This window comes from Oncorhynchus nerka, linkage group LG27, assembly GCF_034236695.1.
Source record: "Oncorhynchus nerka isolate Pitt River linkage group LG27, Oner_Uvic_2.0, whole genome shotgun sequence".
Classification (NCBI taxonomy): Eukaryota; Metazoa; Chordata; class Actinopteri; order Salmoniformes; family Salmonidae; genus Oncorhynchus; species Oncorhynchus nerka.
Genome location: NC_088422.1, coordinates 21,620,907 through 21,642,234, shown reverse-complemented (window position 1 = coordinate 21,642,234; position 21,328 = coordinate 21,620,907). Strand labels below are relative to the sequence as shown.

Sequence of the window (21,328 nt, the reverse complement as noted above, 5' to 3'; positions counted from 1 at the left end):
GGACAGGGAGAAACTAAATCCTACCTGCCAGCCCCGTTGCTCTAAAAAAAATATATGTGAGACTATATCTAATGATGTTCTTCTCAAAATACTCTTTCAACTAATTTCCTGTATCCCCTTCTCCCTCATAGATCTCAGCCGCTCTTTTTCCCTCTGATACTGCCCACTCTGTAGCAATACCAGCTCCACAGTCTCTGTTTCCTGGCAATAATCACACTTTCCTGTTGGATGCTTTCTTATCACATTTAAGGTATTTTTCAACTGGCTGTGTCCCACCCTTAATCTTGTAAAAATAGCCTCCTCTCTTCTGTCCCTTCCTGCCGTTCTCCCCTCCCCGACTTTCCTTTGTACTTTAAATAAATGCCTGCCCTTTAGTATCTCTATTCCACTGCTCCTGACATCTCTACACCATCACTGTCCATATCAGGCTTTTTGCCTCTGCCTTGCTCATTGAAACTACAACATCAACATCCCCACTACTAAGTGCTTGTTTAGCCAATAAATCAACTGCCTCATTCCCCTCCACCCCCATATGAGCTGGGACGCAAGTAAATCTTATCTGTAACCCATCTGTCTAATCCTGCCATAGGTTTGTAGCACCTCATAAAGCAGGTCTTGTCTGCTACGTGAGCTGGACTGGAGACTCTAACACTGCACACGAATCAGAGCAAATAACTACTCTGTCTGGCTTGACTTCCTCCACCCACTGCAAGGCCAACAGTATGGTCATCAGCTCTGCCATGTATACAGCTAGATGATCAGTTATACATTTCCTGACTTCCACCCCACATTCCTGCACTACAAATGCTGACCCAGTACGTCCTGTTCTTGGATCTTTTGAACCATCTGTGTAAATGGCAACAAAATCCTGATACGTCTGCATACTGTGTATCTTAAACAAATCAGATAGATCAACACCCTCTCTATCTTTCTGTAGTCTCTCCAACATTTCTAAATCAACTACTGGAAGCGGGAGTAACCATGGTGGATTTACAGGAATAGCTACCATTGGACTAAACTCCCTTCCATACAGTCCCATCCCCTTCGCCTGGGTATTACCCACCCAAAGCTTGTGTTCTGTCTTTGCTCATGTTCCCAGCATGCCTGTAAAATCCCGTTCGCAGGATGAGACACCCCATGTCCTTGTAGGTTGACCCAATAATTCATTGCCTGCTACTGTCTCCTAATCTGCAATGGCATATCCCCCATCTCCACCTGTAGTGCAGCCACTGGGGACGTCCGAAACGCCCCACTACATGTTCTGAATCCTTGCTCCTGTATGACATCTAGCCTTTCCAATGAGGTCCGGGCTGCCGAACCATACGCTATACTGCCATAGTCTATTACAGTTCGAATCAATGAGGAACACCCAACCCACCACTCCTTCCCTGTCAGACAGCCATCACATTTAGCACCTTCTTACACTTTCTCAATGTGTTGTGCTCAGGTTAGTCTAGTGTCAAAGTATACCTCAAGGAACCTGGGTAAACTCCAAGTTTTTCCCATATAACCTCATCTCCCACCTTCCTCCTGGTAAAGAACACTGTATGAGTTTTCTCTACAGGGAACCTGAATCTCCACATTAATGCCCACCACTCTACCTCATCAATTGCTTCATGTAGCTTCCTGACTATGTATGACACATTTTTTTGTTTAACTAGGAAAGTCTGTTAAGAACAATTTCTTATTTACAATGATGGCCTACTGGGGAACAGTGGGTTAACTGCCTTGTTCAGGGGCAGAACGACAGATTTTTACCTCGTCAGCTCAGGGATTCGATCCAGCAACCTTTCGGTTACAAGCTCGACGCTCTAACCACTAGGCTACCTGCTGCCCAGGAGGAGGATTGAGAACAGAGAACAACTAATCATGTTCCCCTGTGGTGTACCATTATCCACCAGGCCTGATAAGACTTCCCCACCCTCAGCTGGATAGACCTTCCAAACAGGAAATCCTTTTCCTACCCCAATAATATCAAGCTTAATTAAAAAACACTCCTTCCACATCATATGCCTTCTCCACATCAAAAAAGACAGCTCTGCTTCTAAACAGAGCACTGGGTCCATAGTTCCCCTACCGTTCCTAAAGCCACTCTGATGTGGCAAGACTAGCCCCCTGCTCTCCAGGAAGTAAGTTAGCCTCTCCGTAATCATACGTTCCATAATCTTACATTGAGTTAAAGTCAGAAGTTTACATACACCTTAGCCAAATACATTTAAACTCAGTTTTCACAATTCCTGACATTTAATCCTAGTAAAAATGCCCTGTCTTAGGTCAGTTAGGATGACCACCTTATTTTAATAATGTGAAATGTCAGAATAATATTAGAGAGAATATTTCTTTCAACCTTTATTTCTTTCATCACATTCCCAGTGGGTAAGAAGTTTACATGCTACCAAATACTAATTGAGTGTATTGCCTTTAAATTGTTTAACATGGGTCAAACATTTTGGGTAGCCTTCCACAAGCTTCTCACAATAAGTTGGTGCCATCTATTTTGTGAAGTGCACCTGTCCCTCCTGCAGCAAAGCACCCCACAACATGATGCTGCCACCCTCGTGCTTCACGTTTGGGATGGTGTTCTTCGGCTTGCAAGCATCCCCCTTTTTCCTCCAAACATAATGATGGTCATTATGGCCAAACAGTTCTATTTTTGTCCTCAGACCAGAGGACATTTCTCCAAAAAGTTCAATCTTTGTCCCCGTGTGCAGTTGCAAACCGTAGTCTGGTTTTTTATGCCGGTTTTGTAGCAGTGGCTTCTTCCTTGCTGAGCGACCTTGCAGGTTATGTCAATATAGAACTAGTTTTACTGTGGATATAGATACTTTTGTACCCGTTTCCTCCAGCATCTTTACAAGGTCCTTTGCTGTTGTTCTGGGATTGATTTGCACTTTTCACACCAAAGTACATTTATCTCTAGGAGACAGAACGCATCTCCTTCCTGAGCGGTATGATGGCTGTGTGGTCCAATAGTGTTTATACTTGCGTACTATTGTTTGCACAGATGAACGTAGCACCTTCAGGCGTTTGGAAATTGCTCCCAAGGATGAACCAGACTTGCGGAGGTCTCTATTTGTTTTCTGAGGTCTTGGCTGATTTCTTCTGATTTTCCCATGATGTCAAGCAAAGAGACACTGAGTTTGAAAGTAGGCCTTGAAATCGATCCACAGGTACACCTCCAATTGACTTAAATTACGTCAATTATCAGAAGCTTCTAAAGCCATTACATCGTTTTCTGGAATTTTCCAAGCTGTTTAAAGGCACATTCAATTTGGTGTATGTAAACTTCTGACCCACTGGAATTGCGATACAGTAAATTATAAGTGAAATTATCTGTCTGTAAGCAATTGTTGGAAAAATGAATGGTGACATGCACAAAGTAGATGTCCTAACTGACTTGCCAAAACTATAGTTTGTTAACAAGACATTTGTGGAGTGGTTGAAAAGCAAGTTTTAATGACTCTAACCTAAGTGTATGCAAAACACCGACTTCAACTGTACATGCGATGTTAAATCTTTTGGCTGATAGTTTGTTGGCCTTGTTGGGTCTTTTCCTGGCTTCCGGATTGGTACAACTACTGCCTCCTTCCAACTACCTGGTAGTTTCCCCTACTCCCAGACTCTGTTGTACAACACCAATACCTTATCCAGTGACTAAAATGGGCCAACATAACTGAGTACACATCATCTTTCCCAGGTGAAGTTAATCCAGCATTACATATTGCCCCTTTCACCTCTGCCATGGTTAGTGGTGCATTCAACACCGAACCAACGCTAACATTACCTCTTTGCCTAACGGATAGTTCTCCTCACCTGGGCCTGGGCCTATTTATACTGAATCAGATGTTGGAAGTTATGCGTCCTTTTCTCTAAATGCCCTGTTTCTACTCCTCACCATTGCCCCACACTCATCCGTCCACTATGGGACTGCTTTCCTCCTCCCTGATCTCTTAGGTATAGCCTCAGTAGCTGCCCCCACTAACGCTGTTCTCACCCAGTTATTCATACTATCCACATCCCCTCTCATATCCACACGAGCCATCACCTGCTCACTCAGTTCCTGAAATTGATCCAACTTTTCCCTTCCAACACCCACCTGCCATCCACTGACACCTCCCCCTCCCTCTGGCCTACTGTGCATGCTATGGGGTAATGATCACTCCCTACTGTCGACTCCTCCCATACAGATTCCTGCCATCACACTAGAGTGCGGTCTAAGGCAGACTCTTCCTGTGGCTACATCAATCCTGGTCCCTCAGCCATAATTCAGGCACACCAGATCTTTCATTTCTATCAGGTTTTCCATCACTTGGTAATTTCCAACCATCCATCCCAAGAGCATATTGTGGGCATTAAAATCCCCTCACCACATTACCTTACTTCTATCCTGGCACTCCACCCTCTCCAGCACCTCCAGGTTCAATATCTGACAAGGATTATAATAGTTTTCTACCACTAGCATCCCTCCTCTCAACCACACCTCCACCACCACCACATATTCCTGTTCAATACCTTTGCCTAGCAGTCATCCGAGCCTGGGAAAAAGCACAAATAGGAAGGTATTACGTTGCACCTTTGGACATGAAGTCCCACAGCATAGCTAGCTATCGCAATAGCCAGCAGATCCGACCTGCTCACTTACAGCTGCAGCGTCAGACAGCATTCCTCTAAATATTAAAGCTGCTATATGTAACTTTTCTGGTGACCCCACCAAATTCACATAGAAATGCACATATAATTAGCACTAGCGCAATTGGTAACTGCCGTTATCACAATGATAGAAGTACCAGATACCCATAGACTTCCAGTCATTGCACAAACCCTAGTTAGCATTGGCTTTCAAAACTACCTCTAACATCCTTCATACTGGACACAGAGACATACAAATGTTATCCCCTAGTTCATCTGACTCTGGGGAAGTAGATAAAGGACATCATTGCCTAGTTTTTGCATCTTTTACTTTTTTATTTTATGTTTTACACCAGACTCAAACAGCTGAAAATACAATATTTTGGTAATTGAAAAGATATTTCACAGCGGTTTGTCACAAACTGAAATTAGGCAAAATAATTTTGCAACCAGGAAGTGGGGGAGCAATTTCTTCTTATTGCACCTTTAAAACACCTCCTAGCCGCTTCGAGATACAGTCCAAAAAACATACCTCAATCAAGAGATGACAGATATTGCATATATGCGTTGTACTCTAAATTGTCTCATTATCCAAACTCTTACACCAAGAGGATTGAACTACTATTTCTTGCAGTCGTTCAATCTTCTCAGTTGAACAGTTGGGATAATGGGACAATTCGGTGTACATTGCATTTCTCATCCTGGATTGACGTACGTTTTCCGAGCCATATCTCGAGCCGGCTCCACAGTAATGCTGTCCGACCTTAGTACAACTGTAAACAAGCTGGTCGGTTATGCTTGGAGGTTCGCTTTGGGTGATAATTTCAGGCCCGTATGGGGGTTTTGCACCCTATTTAGTTAATGGTGTGTGATGTTTGATCCGCGTTTATGACCAGCTTTCATTCGTGCCGTGTTCACATGCTATTCGGAATTAGAATGATTAACTCTGAAATGTACGACTTGCTAACTGGTTGTAGTTATACAAGTCCCGTGTTCAACGAATCAGCAAGTCGGAAATGTCAGAGTTTATTCAATTCAACTAGCATTTGAACGCAGCATCATCGCTGCTCCTTTTGGAACGCCGTCTGGGTCTTTGCGTGTCAAAAAAGATACACGTCAAATAAGACGATTTGACGTGTAAAATAAGCTTATTGACCAATCAGGGCCTGAATATGACCTCACGTAAAATAATAATTTAACATGTTCATACATTTTGGTTGTAGTTATACAAGTTGGAAATGTCAGAGTTTCCTAGTTCCAACTATCCCACGAACGCAGCATCAGAGCTGCTAGTCATAATTTCGTGTCGCGTCTAAAAACTAAATTAGCTTTCTCGCCTTGTTCACTTCCTCCTGGCAGATCTTCTTGACATTGAGGGAGTTATGTTAACGCCCCGGGTGAAGCGGGTTAGCATTGATTGCATTCGTTTTGGAACTGCGTTCGAGCCAGGTGATCCGTTTTAGCCGACGGCGAAGTCGGCTCAAAACAAAAGTGATGTAGATTAATTAAGCACGTGGATGAATATTGTGTACTATATTGTCAAGTGACCGCTCTAAAGATGTAAATACATGTCCTAAAATATGGAAGGAGGCGAGATCAGGTGGGACCATTTTAGCCAATGAGAGGACAGATGTGTGTGGAACAACAGGTCATAGATATAGACAGCTATGATATAGATAGAAGCTATGCGTCTGTGACAGCATGGGCAGTGCCTTTAGTTTTTTAAATATTTTTATTGAACCTTTATCCATTTAAAGGAGTCAATTCGTCTTCATTGTCTAATTGTTTCCAACTTATTGGAATCCCCACACAGTCGACTACTTTAAAATGGTGGAAGCCCTCATTGGGCTACCAAGTGGCAGCAGCAATCTTAGAGGCACTGCATTTCAGTGCAAGAGGCGTCACTACAGTCCCTAGTTCGAATCCAGGCTATATCACATCCGACCATGATCGGGAGTCCCATAGAGCGCAGCACAATTGGCCCACCATCGTCCGGGTTTGGCGGTATTGTAAATACGAATTTGAATGAGTTCTTACTTGACTTCCCAAGTTAAAATAATAATAATAAATTGGCTAAATACATGCTAAATCAGATTATATCCATGATCAATAATCTATCTCTACAACAGGCACAACCTGATATGAAGTCGTTTTACCCCCCCGAAATGACACGTGCGTCCACTTATATCAGTGCATTGTAACAATACGAAATTAATATTCGATCAAATAAGCCTCATGTAGCAAATTAGCAATTCCATTTTTTTCAACCAAATTCGACACTATAATTAACCTCCATACAACATTTCCTCACTTCTTTGTTTTATTTTCGTGGACAGATTTTAAACGAGTAAAACTTCTCGATTTGCCTCTTTCTCTCTGGTAAGGATTCTGTGTTTTCACACGGGTCGGTGATGCAATTAAAACTAGTTTGAAAATTCGAACATATATTTTATGGAAAACATATGTATGTTTCTGAACAATGCATCATGATGCCTAGTTGACAACATGACCGTGCGGTGCAGATTACTGTTAGATTTTTTATTTTTCCTGTTCTCGTCAAGGGCTGATATCCCTTGTTTCTACAACCCAAATCAAGGTCCGGACCCTAATTCTCCAACTGAGTAGGGGGTTTGTATCATAACGTCGGGGCTTTTCAGGCAACACAAATACGTCTATGGATTGGCTCGCCCTAATGGGACAACAATTCCTTTCAATATAGGTTCGATAAATGTATTTGTTTGAAGTATTTTGCATGGCTAGTACATGTCATTGTTTACAAATGTATGTCTATCTAGGTAGCCAAATTAGCAGGAATGTTAAGTTATCTAGCTACGTTAACGTCAGCTAGCAAACTGAATGGACACTGACTAAGCAGGTGCAATGTGGGCTGTGAAGTCCTTAGCTCGCCAGCCAGTCAGTCACTGCTAGTTAGCTGTCTAGCTTATTTCGCCGTTGTGCTAACTCTAGTTCTGTTGTTGTCAATGAAGATCTGCAACACACTTGACAGATGGGCAGCCTGGCCAGATTACGCTGTTCAATTTGATTAGGCCCTTCTAGCTACATCAGTTGGGTCAAGTTAGCTAGCTAGATAGCTGGGCTAACTACAACAAGCATTCACTGCATCGGCTGTACATGTAGTCCCACTAGTTACAGCCTTGTAATAAAATGATGGCCTCCAATTTCATATCCAGGAATAGTGCATGTGATAGGCTACACACTTATTAAAATCATCAATGACATAATGAATGGTAATAACTCATTAATGACACCGGTCAAGTACTGTATCTTCACACGTCTACACTCTTGTCTTCTATCTCTTTACTAGTGTATTTCTCCTGTTGGCTTGTCATGCTTTTGCGCTGATTAAGTGTCTTAATTACATAGTCAGGGCTGTTTTGTTTCCTGACACTGGAGCCATTTAACTCTACTGGACACCTTTTTGTTTTGGTTAAACAAGTTGAGCTGGTTAGAGCAAAACTGGCCCTATTTTGTTACATTGCATATACCGATATGGGTTGTTCATTCATGGTCATCTCTCTATGTTGCTGATCTCATCTTGCCACAGGACAGCGAGAGAGAATAGAAAGGATAGACTGTGATTTCCAGGGGTGAACACACAAATCCGGACCGGGAATGACAACTGAATTGCATTGCTGATCCTTGCGTTTCTTTACTTGCAGTTGATGTGAAATGTTGACGTGTGAGAAAAAATGAATAAGCACAAAATGATTACTGAGAAAGGGTGAGTAACCAGTCTTGAACACATGCGGCAGGTTCTTTCTGTGTGATATGTGTGTGTGTGAACCCAAGTGTTCCTGCCAGATTCTCTTAGTCTCTCTCACACACTGCCCTCATATGCTACACTCTTGTTTGCTCTATGTCTTGTGACAATGTAAGGTCAGTCTTAGGACCGCAACACCACAGATCATTAAACCTGCTAGGGCCTGTCATGATGCCATCTTGACCCTAGCTATTGTGTTGGGTTCCTCTGTCAAATATTACTGTTTGGGGTCAATCACTTTTTGGGGCCTTGTAATAACTAGCCTATTGTCACCTATTGTCAAGCCTTAGTCTTGCGTCGCCAGACACTGAGGCAGAAGCTAGCCTATTTTTGATTCTCCACCTGTAATCATTAGCTTTTTTCCCTATAGTAAGAAGGCCTAACATTTCAATGGCAAAGCACAATTTCTAGGCTACATTTTGATAAGCTATGAACTCTGAAAACAGTCATAATGTTTACCCTCTTGTAAAGGCCTTGGCAGAATGTTTGACTCTGAGTGTGGATGTCTGTTCTCTTTAGCCTAACTAATGTGTCTGAGTGTGTTAGTAATGCATGAAGGTATATGTATGCGCATGTGTATTTTTGCTTTGGTAGATTTGTTTGGGCAGTATCTTACTCCATCTCCCTCTCACTGTATTTTGGTCTGTGAGTTTGTTTGTCTCTCTTTTTTCTCTGTCTGTCTGTGTGTATCTCTCACTCTGTCTTTATAAGGTCATATGAGAGACATTGTGTCTATTTCTACATTTTGATTCTCTCTCCCATGGCTGTTGTCATTCCAAAGTGACCTTTGACCTCACTGCCCCTTATGAGCTTAATATAACCAGAGTCATGTTCATTAGGGCGTACTACGGAAAATATTTGCTTTATGAGAGCATGGGCTGATCATGTCTGGCTATGTGTCAAGTATTAAACCTCTCCTCTCTCTCTTTCCCCCCAGTAACTCCAGGATGCTGATGTTGTTTGGCCAGCTGGAGAAGCTGAACAGGGAGTCCATGCTAGTGGACCCTGAGATCGCCAGGCAGATCACTGCCAAGATCCTTCACCTCATACAGACTCAAGGTGAGAAGAGTGCTAGCCTACTGTATACTACTCCTTTCACACTCACTGAGCCTAGCTGATCAAGCTAGCCTGTTACTCACTGACCATATAGTTGCTGAAACCATGCCATAAAGGCCAATGGGAAATAATATCCTATATTAGAGTCAGCAAACCGTAAAACTTCCATTAAACGCTGAGTCTCCAACAAGTGCCTGTTTCTTGTAATAGCTGGGTATAATTTCACATTTTTGAAAATAAACACTAGCCTCTAATAAACACTTGTTCAAAAAATAATTATATAATTAAGCTGCACACATTTTGCCAGTCTACTTGGTGGAATTTCACAGCATCTCTAGCTCACACTGAATGATTGCTGGCAATACAGCCTGATAATAGCTGCACCCTATCATATTTGTATCACAGACATATCTGATCATACCTGTATCGCATGTCTTTGTGGAACCTCTCAAACAAGTCAAGCTGAGGCACTTGTGCTACAGATGTAGGATATTAATTTGATCACCCTGTTGTAGTATAACTTTCCTTAATGCAGGACATTTTAAAGTTGTAATGTATTTGAGGCTTCAGACTTGATTTTCCCAAATGAAAAATGTATATGTACAAAAATGTCCATTTAATTATAATCCAAATAATAATTCACATTTTCTTCTGCAGGATTATTTCTCTGCTGTAGCAAACTGGCTCAAATTATGATCCTACATCTGTACCTTTGTGGCTGCATTACACCTGCACCAAACCTCTACCTCACCTGCGTCGCCAAGCCCCAACAACGGCTCATAACAACACTTCAACATTATTTGTATTCTTCTCATGGCTGCACTTCCCTTCAGCTCAACCCCATTACAGTATTACTCTCATCACTTAAAGTATTATGCACACATGACATTCACTCACTCACCCCTGTTATTCCAGCTGGTGCATATAGCAGTATCAAAGGTTGTCTTGGCCATCTTCTCCTCTGTACCTTTACTCTAGTGCTGATGTTGTTGTAGCTCATTCTCTATGGTAATCCACCATGTTGTCTTGGGCCGTCCTTCTGGAGTCCAGGTGCCGTTCATGATTCTTCGGATACAAGTTGTGTGTAAGGTGTATATATTTTTTGGTCATTTTCAGCACTTAGAATAACCTTATAGGCCTGCTCCTAGAAGTGTTGTTAGTAAACCGCTCAGGTAGATATTGAGTTTTGTGTTGTCTTGATCTTAAAATTAGTTTGAACTTTGTGAAGGTTGTTTGTTGGGCTGGGAATAGCCAGCGTTCTGACAATACAATATTATCACGATACTTCGGTGCCGATATGTATTGCGATTTGATACTGTGATTTTTATTGCGATTCGATGTTCCGAACATGTAGCTCACCATATGTTGGCTGCTGAGGGACAAGACAGAGCCTTGAGAAAGTTTTGAGCAGTCATGGAAATAAAAGTGCTCCCTATTTAAAAGAAGATTGAGAACAAGCTAGGAAGGAAAAATAGTGTTTTGGTGTAGGTACAGCCAACTAGCGCTTAAAGGATATTGCGATATTGTCAATGCGATACATAGTCATCACTAGTCGTTTGTTCTTTGTTGATCCAAGTGCTGGTACACTGTCATGGCAGATGGTGCTCCCTAGGTATGTAAAACTTTGTCAAGTAACTCCAGGTCATGTTTCTTTTCTTTCTTTTTTTTGTTGCTGTGTTGATGGGCATGACCATTGTCTTGCAGTTAATAACCAGTCTGACTTGCATCTCAGTTTTTTTCTTGTAGGGTAGTTGTTGGTGTGTGTGTGACAAAACATCCTGGTCATCAGAAAAGTCGAGGTCTTCTGGAGTTGAATACAAGGTCCATCGTAATTCCTCTTACCTGATCTTGTTTTTTTAAATGTAGAGCTGACCACACTTACTGTCCTGTCCTGTAGCCTGTCTTTAGCATCTCAGGGTAGATGAGGACTCTGTTCAAGTGACAGCCTATAGGATATGTGAATAGGTCAAAAGGTATTTGGGTGGCTAAGTAGATGTTTGGTGACATCAAAGGGTATGTGTTTGTTGGTCAGGGGAGATTTACGAGGGTGAAAGGAGTGTTGGGATGTTAGTGGGTAGATATTTGGGGTGGTTGTCCTAGGATGGTATGTTGCATGTCTTTAGTGGTGGAAACATTTTAGCAGAGGGACGGTTAGCTCTGTAACTAGACCCCCCCCACCCAGTGAATGCTCAGCTCTCTGCCCCATTGGGAGTGATACCTGACCCCCTCCACCCCTCTTGGACTGCCCAGCTCCCTCACCAATGTGAGTTCCTCTTAATCCTTCCTCCTTCCTACCCCCCTGCTGGCTCTTACGTCACAGAGAATCTGACATTTGAGGAAAAGCTGTTTCACTCAGTTTATAATTACCCAGCCAGCAGCCCTCAGTGAATCTTCTCAGACAGACTGCACTGAGGAAGGTCATCGAGTGTGTGTGTGTGTGTGTGTGTGTGTGGACACACACACAGGTCCTGGTTTGAGTGAATAACAAACATTTGCATGCCGTTATGCTGTATAGGGCGACTGCTTCAGAAAAAAGAAAAGCCTGACAACTAATCTGGTGTATCACGTCATTCCGAGTGAAGACTGCTGGGTCAACAGCTGATGGAGGTAGTGAGATCCCGTCACTTCGTTCATTAGTCAGCAATGTGATACTGTTTTGAAAAAAACACATTGGCCTTTTGCTATTGAGATAAATGGCATAGCTAGAAATATAAATGTCAGAGACTCGCATGACACAGCTGTGTTGTGGACACTCACATCCATATAAAGACATCTGTTGCGATGACAAGGGTCAATGGTGGACCGGTGGTGCAAGAGCAAAGTTGAGACTTTGAAAATGGAAACAAGAGAACTGGACGTCAAACATTGATTGAAGATCACTTCAAGATCAGCATTGACACATGGATTGGTTTGTTGTGCCAAGTTGAGTTAGCTGTACAGCACAGGAGGTTGGTGGCACCTTAATTGGGGAGGACAGGCTCATGGATAACAGCTGGAGTGGAATGGAATCAAATGCATCACACATGATTTCCCTGTGTTGGATGCCATTCTATTCACACCGTTCAAGCCATTGTTCTGAGCTGTCCTCCCCTCAGCAGCCTCCACTGATGTAGAGGTCACTTGGCTGGATCAAATTCTTCATTCTAAGCTCATAGCCACTTAGCAAAACTTAGCTTTCAGCCATTACACCTTTTGTTTTAGATCTGTTTCTTTGAACATGGGCAGCACAGACTTTCCAATGTCTGATGTAGCCAGTAGAAGTCACGCTTCAGCACTTTTGGATTCATTGAAGGTTTATCTACTATCACATTATCTATTCGGTTGTTGTTGCTCAAATAGGTTTTCATTCGAAAAAACATGATACTGTATGTGTCTATTATGGAAATATAGTCTTCTAGAGAGGGAATGCTGTCTCAGAGCTGTAGTTTCTAGCTGAAATCAGAGCAGCGGTGCGTGGTGAAACGTGAGCGTGTCTCTCTTGGTGGGACGTCCCTCTTGCAGTGATAAATCTCTGTGGCCCTGATTCCTGCAGGCTACAGCTCTTCTCGGGCTCGGCCTCCGGCCACACCCTGACACAGTCAGCCCCACTTGGGAGACATCCAGACCTGTTTCACACAGTCATCATTAGGGCATAGAATTGTCAGGGACCTCAGTATATGATATAGAATTGTGAGAAAAGCAATACATATCGGCACCACATTATCATGATTATATGTATTTAGATTGTTTTGTTGTGGAAATTCTAAAGAGAGACTGTAGATTCTTCAAACAACTTTATTATAAGATTTGCAAAAATGGAGCAATCAACAATCACTCAAATAGTTCAGAGTTGAAAGCCCAACGAACAAAGTTGGCTCTCTCCTTTTATAGAAAGTACATCCTCTTATCTACGTGACAGTTAGCAGATGTGCAGAAACAGGGCTGGGGAACAGAGTTGCAATAAATAATTTGGCTCATCTGTACAGATCAAGATAGCTGATATCGCCACCATTCTCTGTTCCTCCGTGCAATTCCCACATAGCTAAATTCCTGCCGATTGTGGACACAGGAGGTCACATACTGTGGTCGAACCCAAATGGCTCATGAATTTGTACGCTCAGATATATGACTAAGTCACACAAGACAAGTTTGTATGAGTAAAAATTACTAGCATATAACAATGGACAATTATTGAAGTAAAAAAACACCATAGTATGTAATTAGTTTCCTCCAGTTTCCTCTCAATGGTTTTTTTTGGGGGGGGTTCTGGTGCGGGTCCGTGAATCCCCACCAGGATAATATTTATATAGAAGTACTGAAAGAAAGTTCTGGGGACTTTTTAAAAGGACATTCTACTCCAAAATGAATGAAATAAATGTATAAAATAATGAGCCCAATAACAAACATATTGGTACAATTATTTGTTTAAATTATTTTAACATATTGGACCATGGATATAATAACAAACATGTTTTATTGTCACATACACCAGATAGGTGCAGTTAAATTGGTTGTTTTACAGGGTCGGCCATAGTAGTAAAGCACCTCTGGCGCAAATCATGATTAAGTTCCTTGCTCAATGGCACATCGGCAGATTTTTCACCATGGTGGTTCGGGTATTTGCACCAGAAATCTTGCAGTTACTGTCCCAACGCTCTAACCGCTAGGCTGCCTGCCACCCTATCCATAGTGCCAACTAAAGTTTGGTGGACGAGGAATAATGGTCTGGGCCTGCTTTCCTGGTTCGAGTAAGGCCCATTAGTTCCAGTGAAGGGACATCTTAACGCTACAGCATACAATGACATTCTAGATGATTCTGTGCTTCCAACTTTGTGGCAACAGTCTGGGGAAGGCCCTTTCCTGTTTCAGCATGACAACGCCCTTTGCACAAAGCGAGGTCCATACAACAATGGTTTGTCGAGATCGGTGTGGGAGGACTTGACTGGTCTGCACAGAGCCCTAACCTCAACCCCATCGAACACCTTTGGGATGAATTGGAATGCCGACTGCGAGCCAGGTCTAATTGCCCAACATCAGTGCCCGACTTCACTAATGCTCTTGTGGTTGAATGGAAGCAAGTCCCCCAGCAATGTTCCAACATCTAGTGGAGGCTGTTATAGCAGCAAAGGGGGGGAACAACTCCATATTAATGCCCCATGATTTTGGAATGAGATGTTCAACGAGCACGTGCCCACACTCCTTTGGTCATGTGGGGGTGGCAGGGTAGCCTAGTGGTTAGAGCGTTGGACTAGTAACCGGAAGGTTGCAAGTTCAAACCCCCGAGCTTACAAGGTACAAATCTGTCGTTCTGCCCCTGAACAGGCAGTTAACCCTCTGTTCCTAGGCCGTCATTGAAAATAAAAATGTGTTCTTAACTGACTTGCCTAGTTAAATAAAGGTAAAATAAAATGTAGTGTATATAGGCTGAAGCATGGGTTGTCTATCTGCATGTATCCTATTGGGCTAATCACTCGGGGGGCTCTGATTCTCAGTGCTAGAGGCATCACTAAAGACCCCCTGGTTCAAATCCATGCTGTATTCACAACTGGCTGTGATTGGGAGTCCCATAGGGCTGCGCACAATTGTCCCAGCGTTGTCCGGGTTGGGCGGAGTAGGCCATCATTGTAAATAAGAGTGTGTTCTTAACTGGCTTGCCTAGTTAAATAAAATAATTAGCTAGATCCCAAATGTGATCTTTTGACTAGTTAGCATCCTATTGATTAATTTTATGTCCCAAAAAACTTGCATAAACACAGTCTATATTGCAGGCCTACCTGTTAGACTAAGTAGGGGTAACTCGCAACCCAGGGTAACATGCCCCCTGCCTGTACTTCTCACAGAAACCTCTTAATGTCACCATTTCTTCCCCCAACACTTTCCATTGTTGCCACTTCTCTTGCTCAACTTAAAATGTCATCTGTCTCATTATAATATAAGTCACTCCAAAACAGTCATTTTGAAGTAGGGTGGCTTTTTTAACCAAAAATATCCTATAATTGACCCATGTTACATTAGCCCCTCTCCCCTATGCACTCACAGAAAATTGCTGCGCAGTAACATGCTTACAAAGCTGCTGATAAAAACTGGGTTTAAAATAGTACATATTTAGGAGTTGAGAAATAAGAAAGTAGGAATGGAAAGCTGGGATCCTCTTTTTAACAAAGGCTGTTTTAAAACTGCTGTTTTCCCCGTAATTGCAAGAATTGTTGTGCATTGACTGCACGTTTCCCTCCCTATGGCATTCCTAACTTGAATGCGCCTCGAGAGGAATATTTATCTTGCATAGGTCGGCTTGTTGTTGTGTGTTCTAAGTAAATACTATAGATTTAAACTAGTCTACTATGGGGTAATCTGATTTTTCTATTCGTTACTCGTTTTGTTTGCCGACAATGTCAATGTGGACTGTTCAAGCATAAATATTTTTTCATGTTACATATTTTATAGGCGTGGTGGCAACAATTTTGCCGTGGTGCAGCACCAAAGATAAATGACTGGCTTGCTATTTCAAAAAGAAGATGGAGAACAAGCTATAGGAGGAAAAATAAGTGTTTTTCAAATCAAATCAAATCAAATTTTATTTGTCACATACACATGGTTAGCAGATGTTAATGCGAGTGTAGCGAAATGCTTGTGCTTCTAGTTCCGACAATGCAGTGATAACCAACAAGTAATCTAACTAACAATTCCAAAACTACTGTCTTATACACAGTGTAAGGGGATAAGGAATATGTACATAAGGATATATGAATGAGTGATGGTACAGAGCAGCATACAGTAGATGGTATCGAGTACAGTATATACATATGAGATGAGTATGTAGACAAAGTAAACAAAGTGGCATAGTTAAAGTGGCTAGTGATACATGTATTACATAAGGATGCAGTCGATGATGTATAGTACAGTATACACGTATGCATATGAGATGAATAATGTAGGGTAAGTAACATTATATAAGGTAGCATTGTTTAAAGTGGCTAGTGATATATTTACATCATTTCCCATCAATTCCCATTATTAAAGTGGCTGGAGTTGAGTCAGTGTCAATGACAGTGTGTTGGCAGCAGCCACTCAATGTTAGTGGTGGCTGTTTAACAGTCTGATGGCCTTGAGATAGAAGCTGTTTTTCAGTCTCTCGGTCCCAGCTTTGATGCACCTGTACTGACCTCGCCTTCTGGATGATAGCGGGGTGAACAGGCAGTGGTTCGGGTGGTTGATGTCCTTGATGATCTTTATGGCCTTCCTGTAACATCGGGTGGTGTAGGTGTCCTGGAGGGCAGGTAGTTTGCCCCCGGTGATGCGTTGTGCAGACCTCACTACCCTCTGGAGAGCCTTACGGTTGAGGGCGGAGCAGTTGCCGTACCAGGCGGTGATACAGCCCGCCAGGATGCTCTCGATTGTGCATCTGTAGAAGTTTGTGAGTGCTTTTGGTGACAAGCCGAATTTGTGTTTTTGCACAGGTACTGCCGATTAGCGCTAGCTAACGCTACCTAGCAATACTAAATCAATTTGCAGTCAAAGTATCGACGTGATATCGTCCAAAATAATATTGTGATATGGAACTGTATCCATCGGGAGGGAGAGCGAGATTGGAGGCAGTTGTCCTTTTATCTTTCTATCCATGCCTGGGTATTGTGCTCGCTGTCTGCATAGGAGGTGCTGTCTGCATGGCTGGAACGCAGTCTGGTCTGCCTGTCTGTCGTTCTGGGCTTGAATGCTGAGTGGATGCTGGGTAGTGTAGTAGCCTTCTAGGTCTAAACTTTTAGAGTGCAGGAGGAGGTGCCAAGAGCTGTGTTCTATCCTGGTCTGGTGGTTAGACTTGGGGGCGGTTAGCGTCAGTGTACTCCTGGCTGGTTGGGGGGATCCTACCTCTGAGGAAGATGGAATATAGATGCACCGAGAGACCTAGCCGCTTGGTGGAGCCTGCAGAGCGATCCACTTCCCCAGGTAAGGAATGGGACTGGGACTGAGACTGGGGGATGAGGAAGAAAAGTTCTACAGTTGTGCAGCCCCTGTAGTGCAGAACACCATTAGTTCTACCACAGCTACTGTAGCTACTGCTTTGAGCAGTTTGTGCAGCTAGGCTACTGTTCAATGGGACAAAGGTTTCTATAGAATCTGCAAATCTTGTATTTGCACAAAATAAAATCGCTACTCTGTTAATAAAAGAAAGTTGTGTAAAGTTTAACGGATTTCTGAAGTGTTTACGGTTCACCTTGCCAGCCAATATGTCAGTGTAAACCCCACTGTATTCTATTATCCTGTAGATTACTTCAATAACCAATAAAACCCTTGTATTGGTTATTTCTTGTGCAGATAACACAACATGAATACCATAATACTGGATAGGTAGTGCCCGTAATAGTTCCTTACTATCCTATTACAAGACTGTTACAGTAAAGCCATTGGCATGTCCGTCATCACATCAATAGTAGCATTTGATTTGAACCATTAAGTTTATTTTACTTGATGCATTTCTTTGATAGGTATTTGCATTCTTGTTTTGGTTTTCAAGATCAGCTGTGAGCTGTTGTTTTCTAAGAGCTTAAAAAGTCTAGTATGACAGAAATGTTTTTAGAGGTCACTTTTTCGCATAGCCACTGACTGTTGAAGTGTGTGCGTGTGTGTGTGCGTGTGTGTGCGCGAGTGTGTGTGTGTGCGCGCGCGCTGGGGCATAGATGAGAGACTGGTCCGGGTCTTGTGAAGTTGAATTATGCACCAGGGGGTCTGTGTGGGTGCACGTCTGGTCTGTGTGGGTGCACGTCTGGTCTGTGTATGCACATGTTTGAGCTCGTTGGCTGCCCCACTGCTGAAACCTGATTTGTGACGTGCCTTTATTTATGAGTCTATAAATCAGAGGGGGGATGTTTCACACTTTTCGTCTCCATATTCCCATTCATCCTGGTGTTCATAAGGTCCGCTCCATCAACCATTTATTGGTCCGGGTGGTGAGACTCTATTTGATGGGATATGAGCTGCCCTGGGTGCTGTTGACTGAGTTTTATAGGCCTTATTTTGTTTGCGTTCCTGGACTTTCTGTTGGTTTCTGTTGGTGCTGTTGGTCAGAGGGTATACATTAGGGCACACAAATTAGTTTTAGTTAGTGTTTTGAGCTTTTGCTCCGTTGGTTTTTAGTGTGTTTGTGTGTGTGAGTGAGACCCCCTCTAGTATTTTTACAAATTGTTGAGGAGCCGTCACGGAAAGGTTGCTGGAGTTTCTTGTCCATCCGTGTGGTTAGTGTTTCAGAGAGAATCTATGGCAGGCAGACCCATCATTGGGGAGGAAAATGTTGCTTATTTTGTTACGTTACAGCCTTATTCTAAAATGGATTAAATTCATATTTTTCCTCATCAATCTACACACAATACCCCATAATAACAAAGCGAAAACAGGTTTAAAAAGATACCTTATTTACATAAGTATTCAGACCCTTTGCTATGAGACTCGAAATTGAGCATCGGTGCATCCTGTTTCCATTGATCATCATTGAGATGTTTCTACAACTTGATTGGAGTCCACCTGTTGTATATTATTTTGATTTGACATGATTTGGAAAGGCACACCTGTCTATATAAGGTCCCACAGTTGACAGTGCATGTCAGAGCAAAAACCAAGCCATGAGGTCGAAGGAATTGTCTGTTGAGCTCCGAGACAGGATTGTGGCACAGAACTGGGGAAGGGTACCAAAAAATTTCTGCAGCATTGAAGGTCCCCAAGCACACAGTGCCCTCCCATCATTATTAAATGTAAGAAGTTTGGAACCACTAAGACTCTTCCTAGAGCTGGCCGCTTGCCCAAACTGAGCAATCGGGGGAGAAGGGCCTTGGTCAAGGAGGTGACCAAGAACCCGATGGTCACTCTGACAGAGTTCCTCTGTGTAGAAGGACAACCATCCCTGCAGCACTCCACCAACCAGGCCTTTATGATAGAGTGGCCAGACGGAAGCCAATCCTCAGTACAAGGCACATGACAGCCTGCTTGGAGTTTGCCCAAATCAAAGTTTATTTGTCACGTGCGCCGAATACAACAGGTGTAGGTAGACCTTACAGTGAAATGCTTACTTATAGACCCTAACCAACAGTGGTGCAATTTTTAAGTAAAAAAAATAGGTATTAGGTAAACAATAGATAAGTAAGGAACTTAAAAACGTCAGTAAAAAGACAGTGAATAATAACAGTAGCGAGGCTATGTACAGGCACCGGTTGGTCGGGCAAATTGAAATAGTATGTACATGTAGGTATGGTTAAAGTGACTATGCATAAATGATAAACAGAGTAGCAGTAGCGTAAAAGAGGGATTGGTGGGTGGCGGGACACAATGCAGATAGTCTGGGTAGCCAATGTGTGGGGGCACTGGTTAGTCGGGCTAATTTATGTAGTATGTACATGAATGTATAGTTAGTGACTATGCATACAATGGGGCAAAAAAGTATTTAGTCAGCCACCAATTGTGCAAGTTCTCCCACTTAAAAATATGAGAGAGGCCTGTAATTTTCATCATAGGTACACTTCAACTATGACAGACAAAATGAGAAAAAAAAAATCCAGAAAATCACATTGTAGGATTTTTAATGAATTTATTTGCAAATGATGGTGGAAAATAAGTATTTGGTCAATAACAAAAGTTTATCTCAATACTTTGTTATATACCCTTTGTTGGCAATGACAGAGGACAAACGTTTTCGGTAAGTCTTCACAAGGTTTTCACACACTGTTGCTGGTATATTGGCCCATTCCTCCATGCAGATCTCCTCTAGAGCAGTGATGTTTTGGGGCTGTTGCTGGGCAACACAGACTTTCAACTCCCTCCAAAGATTTTCTATGGGGGTGAGATCTGGAGACTGGCTAGGCCACTCCAGGACCTTGAAATGCTTCTTACGAAGCCACTCCTTCGTTGCCCGGGCGGTGTGTTTGGGATCATTGTCATGCTGAAAGACCCAGCCACGTTTCATCTTCAATGCCCTTGCTGATGGTAGGCTTTGTTACTTTGGTCCCAGCTCTCTGCAGGTCATTCACTAGATCCCCCCCCCCGTGTGGTTCTGGGATTTTTGCTCACCCTGTGGCGTCAAAATGATCACAAGAAAGGTGAGCAAAAATCCCAGAACCACACGGGGGATCTAGTGAATGACCTGCAGAGAGCTGGGACCAAAGTAACAAAGCCTACCATCAGCGTGGAGCCCCAGATCGAGGGAGATTATCAGTGGTTTTGTATGTCTTACATTTCCTAATAATTGCTCCCACAGTGGATTTCTTCAAACCAAGCTGCTTACCTATTGCAGATTCAGTCTTCCCAGCCTGGTGCAGGTCTACAATTTTGTTTCTGGTGTCCTTTGACAGCTCTTTGGTCTTGGCCATAGTGGAGTTTGGAGTGTGACTGAGGTTGTGGACAGGTGTCTTTTATACTGATAACAAGTTCAAACAGGTGCCATTAATACAGGTAACGAGTGGAGGACAGAGGAGCCTCTTAAAGAAGAAGTTACAGGTCTGTGAGAGCCAGAAATCTTGCTTGTTTGTAGTTGACCAAATACTTATTTTCTGCCATAATTTGCAAATAAATTCATTAAAAATCCTACAATGTGATTTTCTGGATTCTTTTTCTTCTCATTTTGTCTGTCATAGTTGAAGTGTACCTATGATGTAAGTTACAGGCCTCTCTCATCTTTTTAAGTGGGGAAACTGGCACTGGTGGCTGACTAAATACTTTTTTGCCCCACTGTATATGGTAAACAGAGATTAGCAGTTAGTTACTATGCATATATGGTAAACAGAGATTAGCAGCAGTGTAAAGAGGGGTTTGGGGACACACACACACACAATGCAAATAGTCCAGGTAACCATTTGATTACCTGTTCCGGAGTCTTATGGCTTGCGGGTAAAAGCTGTTGAG

General features: G+C 42.7%; 1 protein-coding gene across 6 annotated transcripts in view; it reads left to right on the top strand.

Moving 5' to 3' along the window:
- The first annotated feature begins 7,144 nt into the window (after positions 1 to 7,144).
- The window catches only part of LOC115111171 (ATP/GTP binding carboxypeptidase 1), a 61,434-nt gene continuing 47,250 nt past the window's right edge, over positions 7,145 to 21,328 (top strand). For 2 of the 6 annotated variants that reach the window (XM_065011450.1, XM_065011446.1), the window contains exons 1-3: positions 7,178 to 7,348; positions 8,310 to 8,371; positions 9,348 to 9,469. In XM_065011450.1, coding sequence (XP_064867522.1) covers positions 8,340 to 8,371; positions 9,348 to 9,469 — 154 coding nt within the window. In that variant the 5' untranslated portion in view covers positions 7,178 to 7,348; positions 8,310 to 8,339. Of the gene's footprint in view, positions 7,349 to 8,309; positions 8,372 to 9,347; positions 9,470 to 16,990; positions 17,390 to 21,328 lie in introns of those variants that run through there. The other 4 variants (XM_065011449.1, XM_065011445.1, XM_065011447.1 and 1 more) reach the window with 4 other exon arrangements.